At 34.2% G+C, this 13,868-nt stretch overlaps 1 protein-coding gene across 1 annotated transcript in view; it reads right to left on the bottom strand.

Annotated features, from left to right (window-relative positions):
* SEMA3C (semaphorin 3C) overlaps positions 1–13,868 on the bottom strand; it is a 177,511-nt gene that overhangs the window by 7,440 nt on the left and 156,203 nt on the right. The window contains exons 15-17 of the mRNA XM_058725269.1: positions 10,952–11,109; positions 2,332–2,399; positions 54–184 (exon numbers count right to left, since the gene is read on the bottom strand). Coding sequence (XP_058581252.1) covers positions 54–184; positions 2,332–2,399; positions 10,952–11,109 — 357 coding nt within the window. The remainder of the gene's footprint in view (positions 1–53; positions 185–2,331; positions 2,400–10,951; positions 11,110–13,868) is intronic.

Raw genomic sequence — 13,868 nt, 5'->3', positions numbered from 1 at the left:
ATTTAATGTCTTTCCAAAGCCCTGACTGATTGCTGTAGTGCTGCCTTACTCACCTCTTTCCTCCTGTCTTTGTCTTTCTGTAACAGCCACTTGATAGATGCCTGTGGAGACTTAGGGGCACACTCAAGGAAAGTGGTGTTATTTTTTACTCCATACTGAACAATTTCAGCTGCATTTCTATATGCTGAAAAGCAAAAATGAAAGGAGAAAGACAGGGAATAGAATTCAGAGCATATTCTCCTATATGAAAGTTTATTTCTCTATACAATTGTGATCATCTATAGAAACCACCAAAAGGCAATTTTTAATCATTGAACAAGCAGACTATTATACATTGTTTACCTGCTGTGTTTAACCTAAAAGGAAGGACAAAAAGACATGGGGGCATTGATGTTTATTCAAGAATTACTTGATACCAAGGAATGTCCTTCATATCACTTTGAACTTTTAATTATTACAATATACTTATGAATTCAGTTTTCTCAGTTTTTCATAGCTGAGAAAACCGAAGCCGTGAATTATTAGGAAACACATCTTACTTAAAGAGTTAGTAAGTGCCAGGCATTATTAAAGCCAGTTTCATCCATACTCAATGTAGTATAGATGAAATTCAGAAGCTTCAGGAAAAGTCAGAAAGCAAAGAGTGTCTACAATGGGAAGTGGTGATTAAAGACACAATCTTTGTATTCAGATGTATTGGAAGCAAAATTCTGACTTCAATGATGCTGGGTGTGTAACCTTACACAAGTTACTTGACCTTTCTGTGCCTCAGCTTTACTTGGCTCTAAAACATGGATTATGTTTTCAAATAGGTTCTTTACTGAAATTCTTAATTTAGGAAGACGATTTAGTATAATCATGTGGTAGCTTAGACATAAACAGAATCCTCATTCATAAAACAGGGATAATTATAGACCTGTAGTACAGTTTCATAAGCATTAAGTGAGATAGTCCATTAAAAAGCACTTAACTCAAGTTCTGACACAAAGCCAACATAGATGTTCGTTCATCGTGACCCCTAGTGACAGACAGTTCTAACACTAGAGCGAATACTATTAGTACAACTGGCACAAGTATTTATAAAATAGTATACAGAGAAATGATAACTTGGATGTATTCCCTTAGATGTATGGAACAACCAAGCAAAATGTGTCATAATTTTCTCCTTATACTTAGTGTAGTTAGTAATGTCATTTTTTTACTAAAGAAAGGCCCACACTCAAAAATGTTAGCAATAGGAATCTTGGTGTTAATTGTTAGCCAGAGTGTGTCTGCAGCACCTGCATGAGCTAAGAAGAGCTCTGTCTGAAGATACTTCACTCAAGGGATTGATGTGGAGCTGGGAGAAAGTATACTGGGGAAAGTATAATAATACGGGATCTACATGTGAGGATCAGAGAAAAACGGGTTAGATTGCTTGTAAGACATAAGACAGGACCGCCAAAAGTACTGGAATGGTTATAAACTGTAAAACCAAGGCACTGTAGTATACCCATGAAAACAGCAGGATATTCACATAGTCCAAAGTGGAAGCAATCCAAGTGTCTAGCGATAGATGAGTGAATAAACAAAATGTGATATATGCATACAATAGAAGACTTTTCCATTTCCAACAGAAAGAAATTCTGACACATGTCAAAAACATGAATGAACCCTGAAGAACCGAAATAAGCCAGTTACAAAACGAAGAATATTTTGTGATCCCACTTATAAGGGGTATCTAGAATAGTCAAATTCATAAAGACAGAAAATAGCATGGGAGCTTCCAGAGGCTGGGGCAGGGGGAATAGGGAGTTAGTATTTAATGGGTATAGAGTTTCACTTGGGAAAGATGAAAAAGTTCTAGAGATGAGTTGGTTGTACAACAATGTGAATGTACTTGATACCACAGATCTGTACATTTTAAAATGGTTAAAATGGTAAATTTTATGTTGTTTCTATTTACCACAATAACAAACAAACAGGGCACTATTCTATTTGTTCTTCAGTGGTAAAGTTTTTAGAGCAATTTTTTTTTTCTTGAGAAAGAAGGTAACAGCTTTGTTTCTTCAGAAAGAAAATAATAGCTAGGAAAATCTGTAACTGATATCTATGTGAAACACCTACCAACTAACATACCCAAGGTGTCTGTGTCCATGGACATTTGTCTTTTTTACTATACATACAAATGACATTTGATTTTTAATTTCCGTATCTGAACACCAAGAATCTTCATAGTGAATCTTTCCTTAAAATGTGAGATCTGAATTTATTATGAAGGTTCCCTCACTGAAATGTGATACAGAGTTTTGCTGCTGTTTACCAAAATTGACCATTGCTCACTTTTAATACCTTTTAGATTAAATCCTCTACATTGAGTCAATGGATTTCCATGTCTCACATCTTGTCTTCGGCTCCTCCTGTAAGTGCAGAGACATATATAAAACTGACTTAGAATTAACATTGCTGATTACACCACACTTAAAAGATTGCATGTTTAATTTCACAGTATTTTAATTGCCTAAACTTTCATAAAGAAAACAGGTCTGATTATCTAATACAGCTACTTCACATTTCTTGTTCAACACTTCCATGACAGGATGGGTACTTAACCCTTTTTTCATTCGGAATTAATTCTGTCCCTCCCCATCTAGGAAGAGTGATAAGATGGCTATGAAACCCTTATTATTTGCACTTCCTGGGTAAATGTTAGATTCCAAATTAATAGTGTAAATTTTAATTTAGGGACATTCAGCCAAAATTTTCTAAGATGAAACTTCTAATGTATAAATTCACTGGCATCTTCTTTCTTGTAATTTTTTTCTTAAATGAACATAGCTTTCTTAGAAGAGTCAACACTTTCTAATACTTTTAAGATATTTTAAAACTTTTCTGAAATAAGTGATAGAACATGCACATTTAGTGTAAAATTAAGCAAAATTGTTCATTTACTAGAATAAGAATTTTCCTTCAAATTTTCCCTTTGAAAAATGTCAAGTCAACAGAAAACTGGTGAGTACAATGAACACTGATAGAGACATGAATAGTTATACTTTGCCACATTTATTTTTTTCTATCATATGCAAGTACTGTGTTGTGTATTATGTATATATTATTTATGCACATATATGAAAACCTTTAGAAAATAAGTTTGCACACATGATAATACTTCACTCTTAAATACTTTGGCATGCATCTTATAATCACTTATAACAACAGTAGATTACTTGATAATATCATACAATACACATTTTATAGTAAAATTTCCCCAATTGTCTCCAAAGTATCCCTTATGGATTTTTTTAAATTCATGATCCAAAGTTCACTCATTGCATTTTAGTTGTTATGTATCATCAGTTTAAGCATTTCCAAATTTAGGTACATTCTTTCTAAACTGGTTATTATTTAAAGCAAAGTTTTAAATTATTTCAATACTATTAATTTCCTGAGTCTATAAATTATATATTTTTAATAAAATTATATTTAATAAAAATGTAATAAATCTATCTATCTATCCACATATAATTCCAATTGTATCACATAGTGAAACAAACCAAAATAGAGCAAATGATATTCTCTTAGCAATAAATCATGGGATGAAGATTGCTATAAGAGAGTAGGAAAGGAACCTCTCTTTAAATATTAGGAATACAGGGATAAACTGATTGTTTACTATCAAGGCTGAGAAATATATATAAACAAGCATATTACTTAATTGGGTTAGCTGTTAAGTCTCTCTTAACATTTTTAACCTTAAAGGTAAATTAAATATTCAGTTAAAGAGCAGAAATATTAAAATCACACAGGGATTATCAAATTCACAAAGTGAGACTAATCTCAAAGTCATTGATAGTGAAAAAAATCATTTTAAGGTTACAGCAAATCGTAGCTTGTAGATTTAATGGATTATATACATCTATTTATGGATATATAGCTATAACATTTTGTGTCATTTATGCATTCTTTTTTCTAAAAAAGTCATAATCCTTATTTAATTTTATATTTCTAATACAACCACATATACACAAACTAGTAAAAGTCACTCTTGTCTCAGCAAATACAATTAATGCTGTACTCTAGAATAGCTCCTACATCAGCTTTTTATTGCATTGCATTTGCTATATTTCTAAGTCACTGCATTTTTACTTGTGAGTGCACTATATTATATGAGCACCATGTGAGAGTTCTTATTGCTGAAAAAGTGATTTTCAGCCATCTAGAGAAGCAATATCATTCACAATGGTTAAAATGATTGTCCTGTGACTAGCACTATGTTATGGTTTACATAGCTGGACAACCTGAATTTATGGTATCACATAGCTTCCAGACATTCCAATACAGAAAAGCATTATTATGTCTTGGCTTAAATGATGAGATCAGCAAGACAGCTATCTGAGATTTTTTTGTATTTGTAGATTCCCTTTAGGGCATTCATTCAGCATTGCAAAAGCATGCTGGTAGGCAGAGTAATATTATACTGCATGTAGGATTTGGGATTTGGGCTCAAGTTACCCATGTTTTCTCCCTTAGAGTCTAATCATTTGGATAAACAATGAAATAATTTTGTTCTTGTATATAAAACAGATAATTTACTTGAAGGCTGAACTGATTATCTTGTCTTAGAATAAAATTTCTTACTTGCATGTCTGAATCCAGAATAAATAACATATGGGATTAAATTGCAATATTTGATACAAATGCACAAATATTTAAAATACTTGAGAATGAAAAGGAAAATTGCTTGTATTGTTTGCTAGGAGCAAACTTTTAAAAAAGAGAAACTACTGAGCCAATAATAGTTAATAACTTTATTATATCAAAGTATAAACACTGATTTCTAAGTATCACTGTACTTGTTTCTATACAAAAGACACGTTTTTGATTTTCATTCTTATGAATTTCTCCATGGTATGTTTGTGTACCAGATAGATAGACAATACAATTGCAATAAAACCAGGTAAGTTAACACTATTAAAGAAAATGAATATGGAAAATACAAGTGATCATTTTTATTATTACTATTAATCACTAAAAATAGATGAGAATTTAGGAAATACTTGATTCAGCAAACATGGTTTGCATTCACTATGATATACGCTTAACTAAGTTTTAAAATAATTTGGAGAACTTCAATAATATGGATATTTTTAATAAAACTTTCAGTGTGCTAGCCAAAGATGGGTATGAATATGTCAAAGAATAAGATATATATAGATATAGATAGATAGATAGATAGATAGATAGATAATAGATAGGTAGTTAGATGATAGAGATCAAACTTTTTCAGCTTTTTGTGACAGAATTAAGACACTGCTAGAGATTCAGCTCTTTAAGGATTACTACTTCCTCTTTCAACCCATAATATATGTTTTCCCCCTTTTCTTGTACTTTTTTTAAATTGAGAAATAATTGATATATATTATATTAGTTGCATGTGTACAATATAATGATTGGCTATGAGTATACGCAATGTCCACAATAAATCTAGATAACATCTGTCACCATACACAGTCACAAAATTTTTTTGCAATGCAAATTTTTAAGATATACTCTCTTATCAACTTTCAAATAGGCAATACAGAATTATTAACTATAATCACCATGCTGTACATTACATCCCCATAACTTAATTATTTTATTATTGGAAGTTTGTGTCTTTTGAACCCCTTTGTTCATTTCTCCCATCCCCTACCCCACCGTTAGCAATCACCAATCTATTATCTATGTCCATGAATTTGGTGTGTTGTTTTTAAAATTCCACATACAAGTGAGATCATACAGTATTTGTCTTTCTCTGTCTGACTTATTTCACTTAGCATATGGATGGTCCTGAAGGTCCATCCATGTCATAAATTGCCAAGATTTCATTATATTTCATGGCTGAATAGTATTCCAGTAGGGTGTGTGTGTGTGTGTGCATGTGTGTGTGTGTGTGCGGGTGTGCACCACATCTTTACTCACTCATCCATTGAGGAACACTTTGGTTGTTTCCATGCGTTGGGGTGCACATATCTTTTCGAATTAGTGGAGTTTTATCTTCAGATAAATACCCAGAAGTGGAATTGCTGGATCATATGGTAGTTCTAGATTTAATTTTTTGAGGAACCTCCATACCATTTTCCATAGTGGCTACACTAGTTTACATTCCCAACAAAACTTTCTCCCACATCCTCTCCAACACTTGTTATTTATTGTCTTTTTGATAAAAGCCATTCTAACAGGAGTGAGTGAGTTGATATCTCCTTGTGGTTTTCATTTGCATTTCCCGGATGATTAGTGACACTGAGCAACTTTTCATGACATGTTGGCAATCTGTATGTCTTCTTTGGAAAAATGCCTATTCAGATCTGTCCACTTTTTTAATTAAATTGTTTTTTTTTAATTATTTTATTTTATTTCATTTTTTTTGCTACGAAGTTGTATGAATTCTTTATGTATTTGGATATTAACCCTTATCTGGTCTATGGCTTGCAAATATTTTCTCCCATTCAGTAGGTTGCCTTTTCTTTTGGTGATGATGTCCTTTCTGTGTAGAAGTTTTCTACTTTGATATAGTCCCACTGGTTTATTTTTTCTTTTGTTCTCTTTGCTTTGGAGTCATATCTAAAAACTCATCCCTAAGACTTATATCAAGGAGCTTAATGCCTATCTTTTCTTCTAGGAGTTTTGTGGTTTTAGGTCTTATATTCAAGTCTTTAAATGATTTTGAATTAAATTTTGTCTATAGTGTAATATAGTATTCTAGTTTCATTCTTTTGTATGTAGCTGCTCAGTTTTCCCAACACCATTTATTGAAGAGACCGTCTTTCCCCATTGTATATTCTTCCCTTTTTTGTTGTAAATTAATTAACCATATATGTATGGATTTATTTCTGGGCTCTCTATTCTGCTCTACTCTATGTGTCTCTTTTTTATGACAATAGAATATTGTTTTGATTATTATAGCTTTGTAATCTAGTTTGAAGTCAAGAAACATGATGCGTCCAGCTTTGTTCTTCTTCCTCAATATTGCTTTGGGTATTTGAGTCTTTTGAGATTGCATACAAATTTTAGGATTATTCATTCTAATCTAGTGGAAAATGCCATTGGAATTTTGATAGGATTATACTGAATCTGCAGATTGCTTTGGGTAGAATGGCGGTTTTAATAATATTTATTCTACCAATCCATGAACATGAATTATCTTTCCATTTATTTGTGTCTTCAGTTTCTTTCATCAATGTCTTGTAGTTCCAGCATACAGGTCTTTCACCTCCTTGGTTAAATTTATTCCTAGGTATTTTATTCTTTTAATGCAATTGTAAATGGGAATGTTTTCTTAAATTCTCTTTCAGATAGCTCATTATTAATGTATAGAAATGCAACAGGTTTTTGAGTGTTGATTTTGTACCCTGCAACTTTACTGATTTCATTTATTAGTTCTAACAGCAAACCTATGATACATGGTTTCATATCAGGCATGATATTGTAACATTAAAAAATTGCAAGATAGTTCCAGCTCTTTCTTCATTAAAAGGAAATGATTAAGATCATGATTTGTGGTATTAGGATGACAATGTGAAATCTACCTTTAAACATACATCTTAGAAAAGATAACTGGGGTTGTAATTAGAGGGAGAATATGAGAACAAATCACAAATATGCAATGATAATCTATATATAGGATGGAATTTTACTTGAGAACTATTCTTTGTTAAATAAAAATGCTTCACCAAAGCCAGGGTCTGGAAATTATGCAGGGAAGGAGTGTAATCTCCAGTTCATTCACATTAGAGCCGAGAGGCTGGTATGCCTCAAGGACTATGGTAAGAATCACTTTGTAATCCTCACATCACTTTCATTCTTAGGAAGTGTGTTGCTTCTGGGAGACCTGGGTGGCTCAGTTGTTCGAGCATCCAATTCGTGGTTTCGGCTCAGGCCATGATCTTGTGGTTTGTGAGTTTGAGTCCTGCACTGGGCTCTGCGCTGATGGCATGGAGTCTGCTTGGGATTCTATCTCCCTCTGCCCCTCTCCCACTCGTTCTCTCTCTATCTCTTAAAATAAATAATAATAATAATAATAATAGTAATAATAATGATAATAAAGAAAGTGTGTTGCTTCAGCTTCCTTTAGCACTAAATTTGTTTAATAGGTAGACGATTGTATTCTAGGGGTTAGACATGCCAATTTTTAGAACTCTTTGTCAAGAAAAATGTATTGTCCTACAAACAATTATGGTAATAATTTTTAAATATCACTGCTATCGTAATTGGGAGTGCAAAACAAGTTTGGTAAAAAAGAATACCAGCAATGGCTACAAATATCATTGATTTGAGATTACATGTGGAGTTTGCTTTCCTCATACTATGTGTTCAGTTTTAGATCTCTAGTCCAGTGCCAGCAGAAGATCTCAGGGTACTGATGTTCTAAACTTCTATGTAGAAATCAAAAGACACCATAGACTTCCTGCCTAAATCTTAAAATGACACAGAAGAACATGGGTCTTTGAACACAGATACTAAAAAGTATTCGTTTGGGGTGCCTGGGTGGCTCAGTCGGTTGGGCGTCTGACTTCGGGTCAGGTCATGATCTCGCGCTCCGTGAGTTCGAGCCGCGTGTCGGGCTCTGTGCTGACAGCTCAGAGCCTGGAGCCTGTTTTGGATTCTGTGTCTCCCTCTCTCTGACCCTCCCCCGTTAATGCTCTGTCTCTCTCTCTGTCTCAAAAATAAATAAACGTTAAAAAAAATTAAAAAAAAAAGTACTGGTTTAAAGAAAGGGTGTTCTCTTCACATTTCATGCCTTTAAATACAAAAGGCTTTCAAATTATCCATCCCAGGCCATGCCTGTGTACTCCAAATTCATATTATATGAGATTGAACATCTCATAGGCACTGCTAACATCATCTTTCTCTCCATATACCTGCTCCTTCCATAGTCGTCTCTTTCTCGGGAAACTACAACTGCATATGCTCAGTTCTGAGGACTTGGTTCATTCTTCAGTCCTCACTTTCTCTAACATCCTACATATAATACATCAGCAGATGCTGTGAGCTCTATCCAGAATCAGACCACTTTGCCACCTCCACCTCTATCATCCCTGTGCGAGCCACCATTCTATCTTACCTGGATCCTCACGGTGCCCTAACTGCCTTGCAGCTTCTGTCTCCTCTCTCCCCATCCACTTCCTATCCCAGGGCTATAATCCAGCCAAACCCAACCAGATGATCTTTTCAAACCAAAAGTCAAAATAATATCATTCATGTGCTCAAAAACCCTCAGTAGCTTTCTGTTTCACTCTAAACAAAAGCCTTCAATAACTTGATAAGTCCTAAGTCATCGTGCATTCTGGCCTCGTTTCTTCCTACCCTTCCTTTTTCTCATTCCACCATAGCCCCATTAGTTTCAGTGCTGTTTCTTGAACAATCTCGGTGCACTCCAGCTTTAAGGATATGTGGTTCCTCTCCCTGGAATGCTATTCTCCCAGATAATGCCTTTGTGTCATTCCTTCTCACTTAAGTCCATCTTCAAACATCACACCTTCATTGGGACCATCCATTTAATATTGCAACTCCCTGCTTCCCGCATCCTCTGTCTCCCTTCTTTGCCCTTTTAAAATTCATAGACCTAAAAAAACAATTAAAAATTAAAAAAAATCATAGACCTTATCATTATTTGATACACTAGAGGGCTTCCTTATTTATTTATTTTCTGTCTTTCCCCTCTAGAATTTATTATCCCTCAAGGCAGGAATTTTCATCTTTTTATTGTTCTTGTTTTTCACGTTGTATGCCTAGCTCTAGAACATTGCCTGGCAAATAACTGTCCCATGATACAAATTTGTTGAACTAATAGATAAAAGTATCAGTACAATCTTGACAGGCAGAAGTGCTAGGGTTCCTTTAATCTGTCAAGGTCTTTAAGGGCCTATATGTATAACAGAGAGTAAAGAAGCTATAAAACACCTTCACCCCAATGATTTTACTTGAAAATCATTAGTGCTTAAGGCTGGTCCTATTTGCTCTCTCCTGCTGACCCTAATTTTGTCAGGTTTTGGCCTTGCCACCCATCATGACCCACATCAAGAGATGACTGAAAATAGCTATGACCTTGGCTGACCCTAAATTATGCATATTCTTTGTTCTATAATCAGTGTCACTACTGGTGGTCCCTTCCAACTTAGTGCAAGTTGGTTCAGAGTTTCCTGTCTGAGCTTTTGCTTGGATAAATGGCACTTAGCCTCACATTGCCTAACTCTCAATCTGACCAGCATCCATGCACTTACCCCTCTAAGGGGTAAACAGCATGGGCATCAAGGTTCTGAAAGCAATTCAGGGTAACCATGTTGGAGCAATGTTCCTGTTGCCAAAACTAAGAAAAAGTTTGATTATAGAAATATTAAGTGCCACAGGAAACCCTAGGAGGTGGAGTTTAATCATATACTGAAGCACATAAAAACTCAGGTAATGCAAAAATGTTACATGCTGTTTGAACTTTTTGATGGTCCACAGGATTGTGTAGCTACAGGAGCTTTAAGAGGAGAAATAAATTTTTCCACAGAGATTTTTAAATACAGAGAACAAACTGAGGGTTGATGGGTGGGCGGGGGGAGAGGAGAAAATGGGTGATGGGTATTGAGGAGGGCATGTCTTGGGATGAGTACTGGGTGTTATATGTAAGCGATGAATCATGGGAAGCTACCCTGAAGCAACAGCACACTGTATACATTGTATGTTAGCTAACTCGACAATAAATTATATTAAAAATAAAATAAAATAAAAACCAAAAAACCCCACAAAAAGCCAAAGGACTGTATCCTCACATATCTGTGAAAATCTCAAGTTATAAAGCATAGGCATTTACTTCATTCATTGACTACACGTGATGCTGAACATAGCTACTATTTCTAACGCCATTGAAAAGAATACGTGTGGAGCATGACTCAACTGTCTGGGAACATCGCTTTTGATTCTCAGCTGAATGTTTGGGACTCACCGCTTCCCAGTTGGGTAGAATCTTGAGCAAGAATGGCCATCCCAGGCACAGTAAGGGTCCCTAGCCAGGCAGCAGTCAGCACAGGCTGTACCATAGATGTGGCAGCGATGCAGAGACACTTGGGAAACCCCTTCATTGGAGCTCACATACAATTGTTGCTATTAGAGGAAAGATTATGATTTATTTCAGATGTGGACATTAAAGAGGACTTTTAGCAGGAACACATTATAATGTGTCTATACCAACTTAGATTCATTTTAAAATAGGCTAAAAATAAGACGTGAAGTACAGAGGGTAGAAAGCCAAAATAAATAGAATTCTCCTATGTTAATATGCTTAGAACATTACCACTTTCCTGTTTAAAAAAAAAAAAAAAGCTCAGAGCCCTATGTAGAACGGTAATACATTTTAGACATTGGGATTTATTGTTCTCTCAGATGTGAGCTAATATATTACAGATTTAAATTATGATGTTTGCTTTCTTTTTTGAGTGCACAGGCAGCTTTCTTTTTCTTCAAATATGGGAACCCATCACCTTGTAAATTTGAAAAAGTCAAGTCTAAAATAAAGGGTATTTTTAAGTTTAAGGAAAACAGTACACAGTATTAGATAAAATTAAAGAAAAACATGTTTCACATGCCTTTGAAAATAACATATTACTCATTAGAGGAATGTTAAATTATTTAGAAGAATATCAGCATTTATATTTAGATATGTCTTAACTTTTCTGTATGATCCAGTGATCTGCGGCACCCTAAGTCATAAATAAAGATTTCACTCTCCTTCATTTGTTAGATGTCAAGAGCTTCTTACGATGCTGCTCCAATTCTTTTATCTGTGCATAAATTAGTTCTCAGGAGTTGAAAGATTAAGTTTCTAACTCACACTTATTTTATAAGGAAGTGATATTGTATAATTCAAGCTAGAGAATCTCTAAGCTGGAACTTAAATATGTACATATATGCACATGTACACACACACACACACACACAGACATCTATACATATTTCACATATATACAACTTAAAATTTAAAATTTAAATTAACAGGGGCACCACTGATCCACTAGGTTCTGGAGCCACACTTCTGGGATTCAAATCCCAGTGCAACCACAAATACACTGTGAAACTTTTCTGAATCTCAGCTTCCTCTTCGATAAAACCGGGATAATACAGTACCTATACCACACAGTTTTTTTAAAGAACTAAATGTAAGGGCTAACTCCATATAAAATCCTTAGAATAGTGTCTGACTCCTAACCTTTCAATGAATGTTAAATAACATAGTAGAATAAACTGCCAGTTAACTATCATCTTACACTTTTTTAATTCTAATTAATAATTTGAATAAAATCTCAGTGTACTGTTCAATAAAAAATATTTTATTCAGATCAATTAATTTTTTAGAAATTGGGCTGCAAATGATTGATCCCTACTTGAGACAATCAAACTATAGGAAAACAATAGCATATTTTGACAATAATAATTTCTCTAAGAACATTTCAAATAAGAATTTATTGAGTACAGATATAGTGAATACATCAGCTGCATCAAAATATTTTAAGGAAACTGGTTTATTTCAGGAAATAATATGGGTAGTTTTATTCTAGAAATTATCATTTGTATTAATCCAACTATCTTGTGATATATGGAATGCAAGAATAAACTAGGGAATAAGGAAGCATAAAATAGAAAATAATATAATCTGAGCACTAGGGAAGGTACTAAATTCATGGTATTTAAATGTATATGAAATACCATCGATAATCTGTAATTCTTTCTCACTGAAAATTTAATGTCGTATTCAGTTGTGCAAATGAGTTCCCCAAAACTCAAATAATTACCATATCCTAAATCTAATGATTGAAAGAAACATTTTTAATTATCTGTAATATAAGATGTTGAAGACAGATGTAATACTCAGTCTCTCCTGTGTGCATATGCGTGCTGCATATTGCAATTTAATGGAAGGTATTGTGAACTATGAGTATACCAGCTGAATTTCAAGTTGTATTGTAACTTGTATTACTGTAATTGTATACTGAACTACTCTGCCACACAAATGGCTCTGTGTCCTTTTTGAATTTTATTCTGACACGTTCTCTTTTCATTAAGCTACTGTAAACAAAGGGCTTCCCTGCTGACTTCAAAGACAATTCTGACTTGGGATCAGCTCCCTAGGACATTGGGGAAAATGACGAATGGCTTCTTGTTACTTGGGAAAATGTTTGTTATGCACCACACAAACATTTTTACAGATGAGATCTTTAGCTCCATTGTACCCTATTTATTTTTCTTCATAAAATTGAGTCAAGTGAAAAGCGTACAAGACTGACTGTGGAATACTTCTTCATCTGTATCAGACCAAATAAGGTAAAGAACAGTAACGTTATGTCATCATTTCTGCTAACACTTAAAATCTTTATTCCATATTCCAAGAAAAATAGATCTCAGACTCTTTAAACAGTTACCAAGACCTGCTTTACTTTAGGCAATTTATATAAATTAACTCATTTGTGAGAAAAGCATTACCTTGTAGAGGCAGAAACTTGGGTCAGTGAAGTTTAATGATCTGTCCATAATTTATGGACAAGTTAGTATTCAAATGCATGTCAGTCCCACTCTGAAGCCTATTCCATTTTTGACTATATGACTCTGCCCCTTACAACTATCTTCAGAGAGAACACCTGTGCCTGGAGAAGTACGTGAGTCACACACGTAGAGATTGGGATAGGGCTTTTCCTTTTCATGGTCATTGTGCATTTGCATGTGCAGGCACGAAGTAGAAGATTAAACATTCCCGACAATCACAGTCAAACATTTCTTCCTCTAAACCTGAATCCTTATATGGTTTAGATTTGAGACATTCAGATTTTTTAATGATATGTATAAACTCTAAAAAAAAAATAGCACTTCCT

This window comes from Neofelis nebulosa, chromosome 4 (genome assembly GCF_028018385.1).
Source record: "Neofelis nebulosa isolate mNeoNeb1 chromosome 4, mNeoNeb1.pri, whole genome shotgun sequence".
NCBI classification, from domain to species: domain Eukaryota; kingdom Metazoa; phylum Chordata; class Mammalia; order Carnivora; family Felidae; genus Neofelis; species Neofelis nebulosa.
Note: the sequence above shows the minus strand (reverse complement) of the source record. Positions and strands in the feature narration are given on the sequence as shown.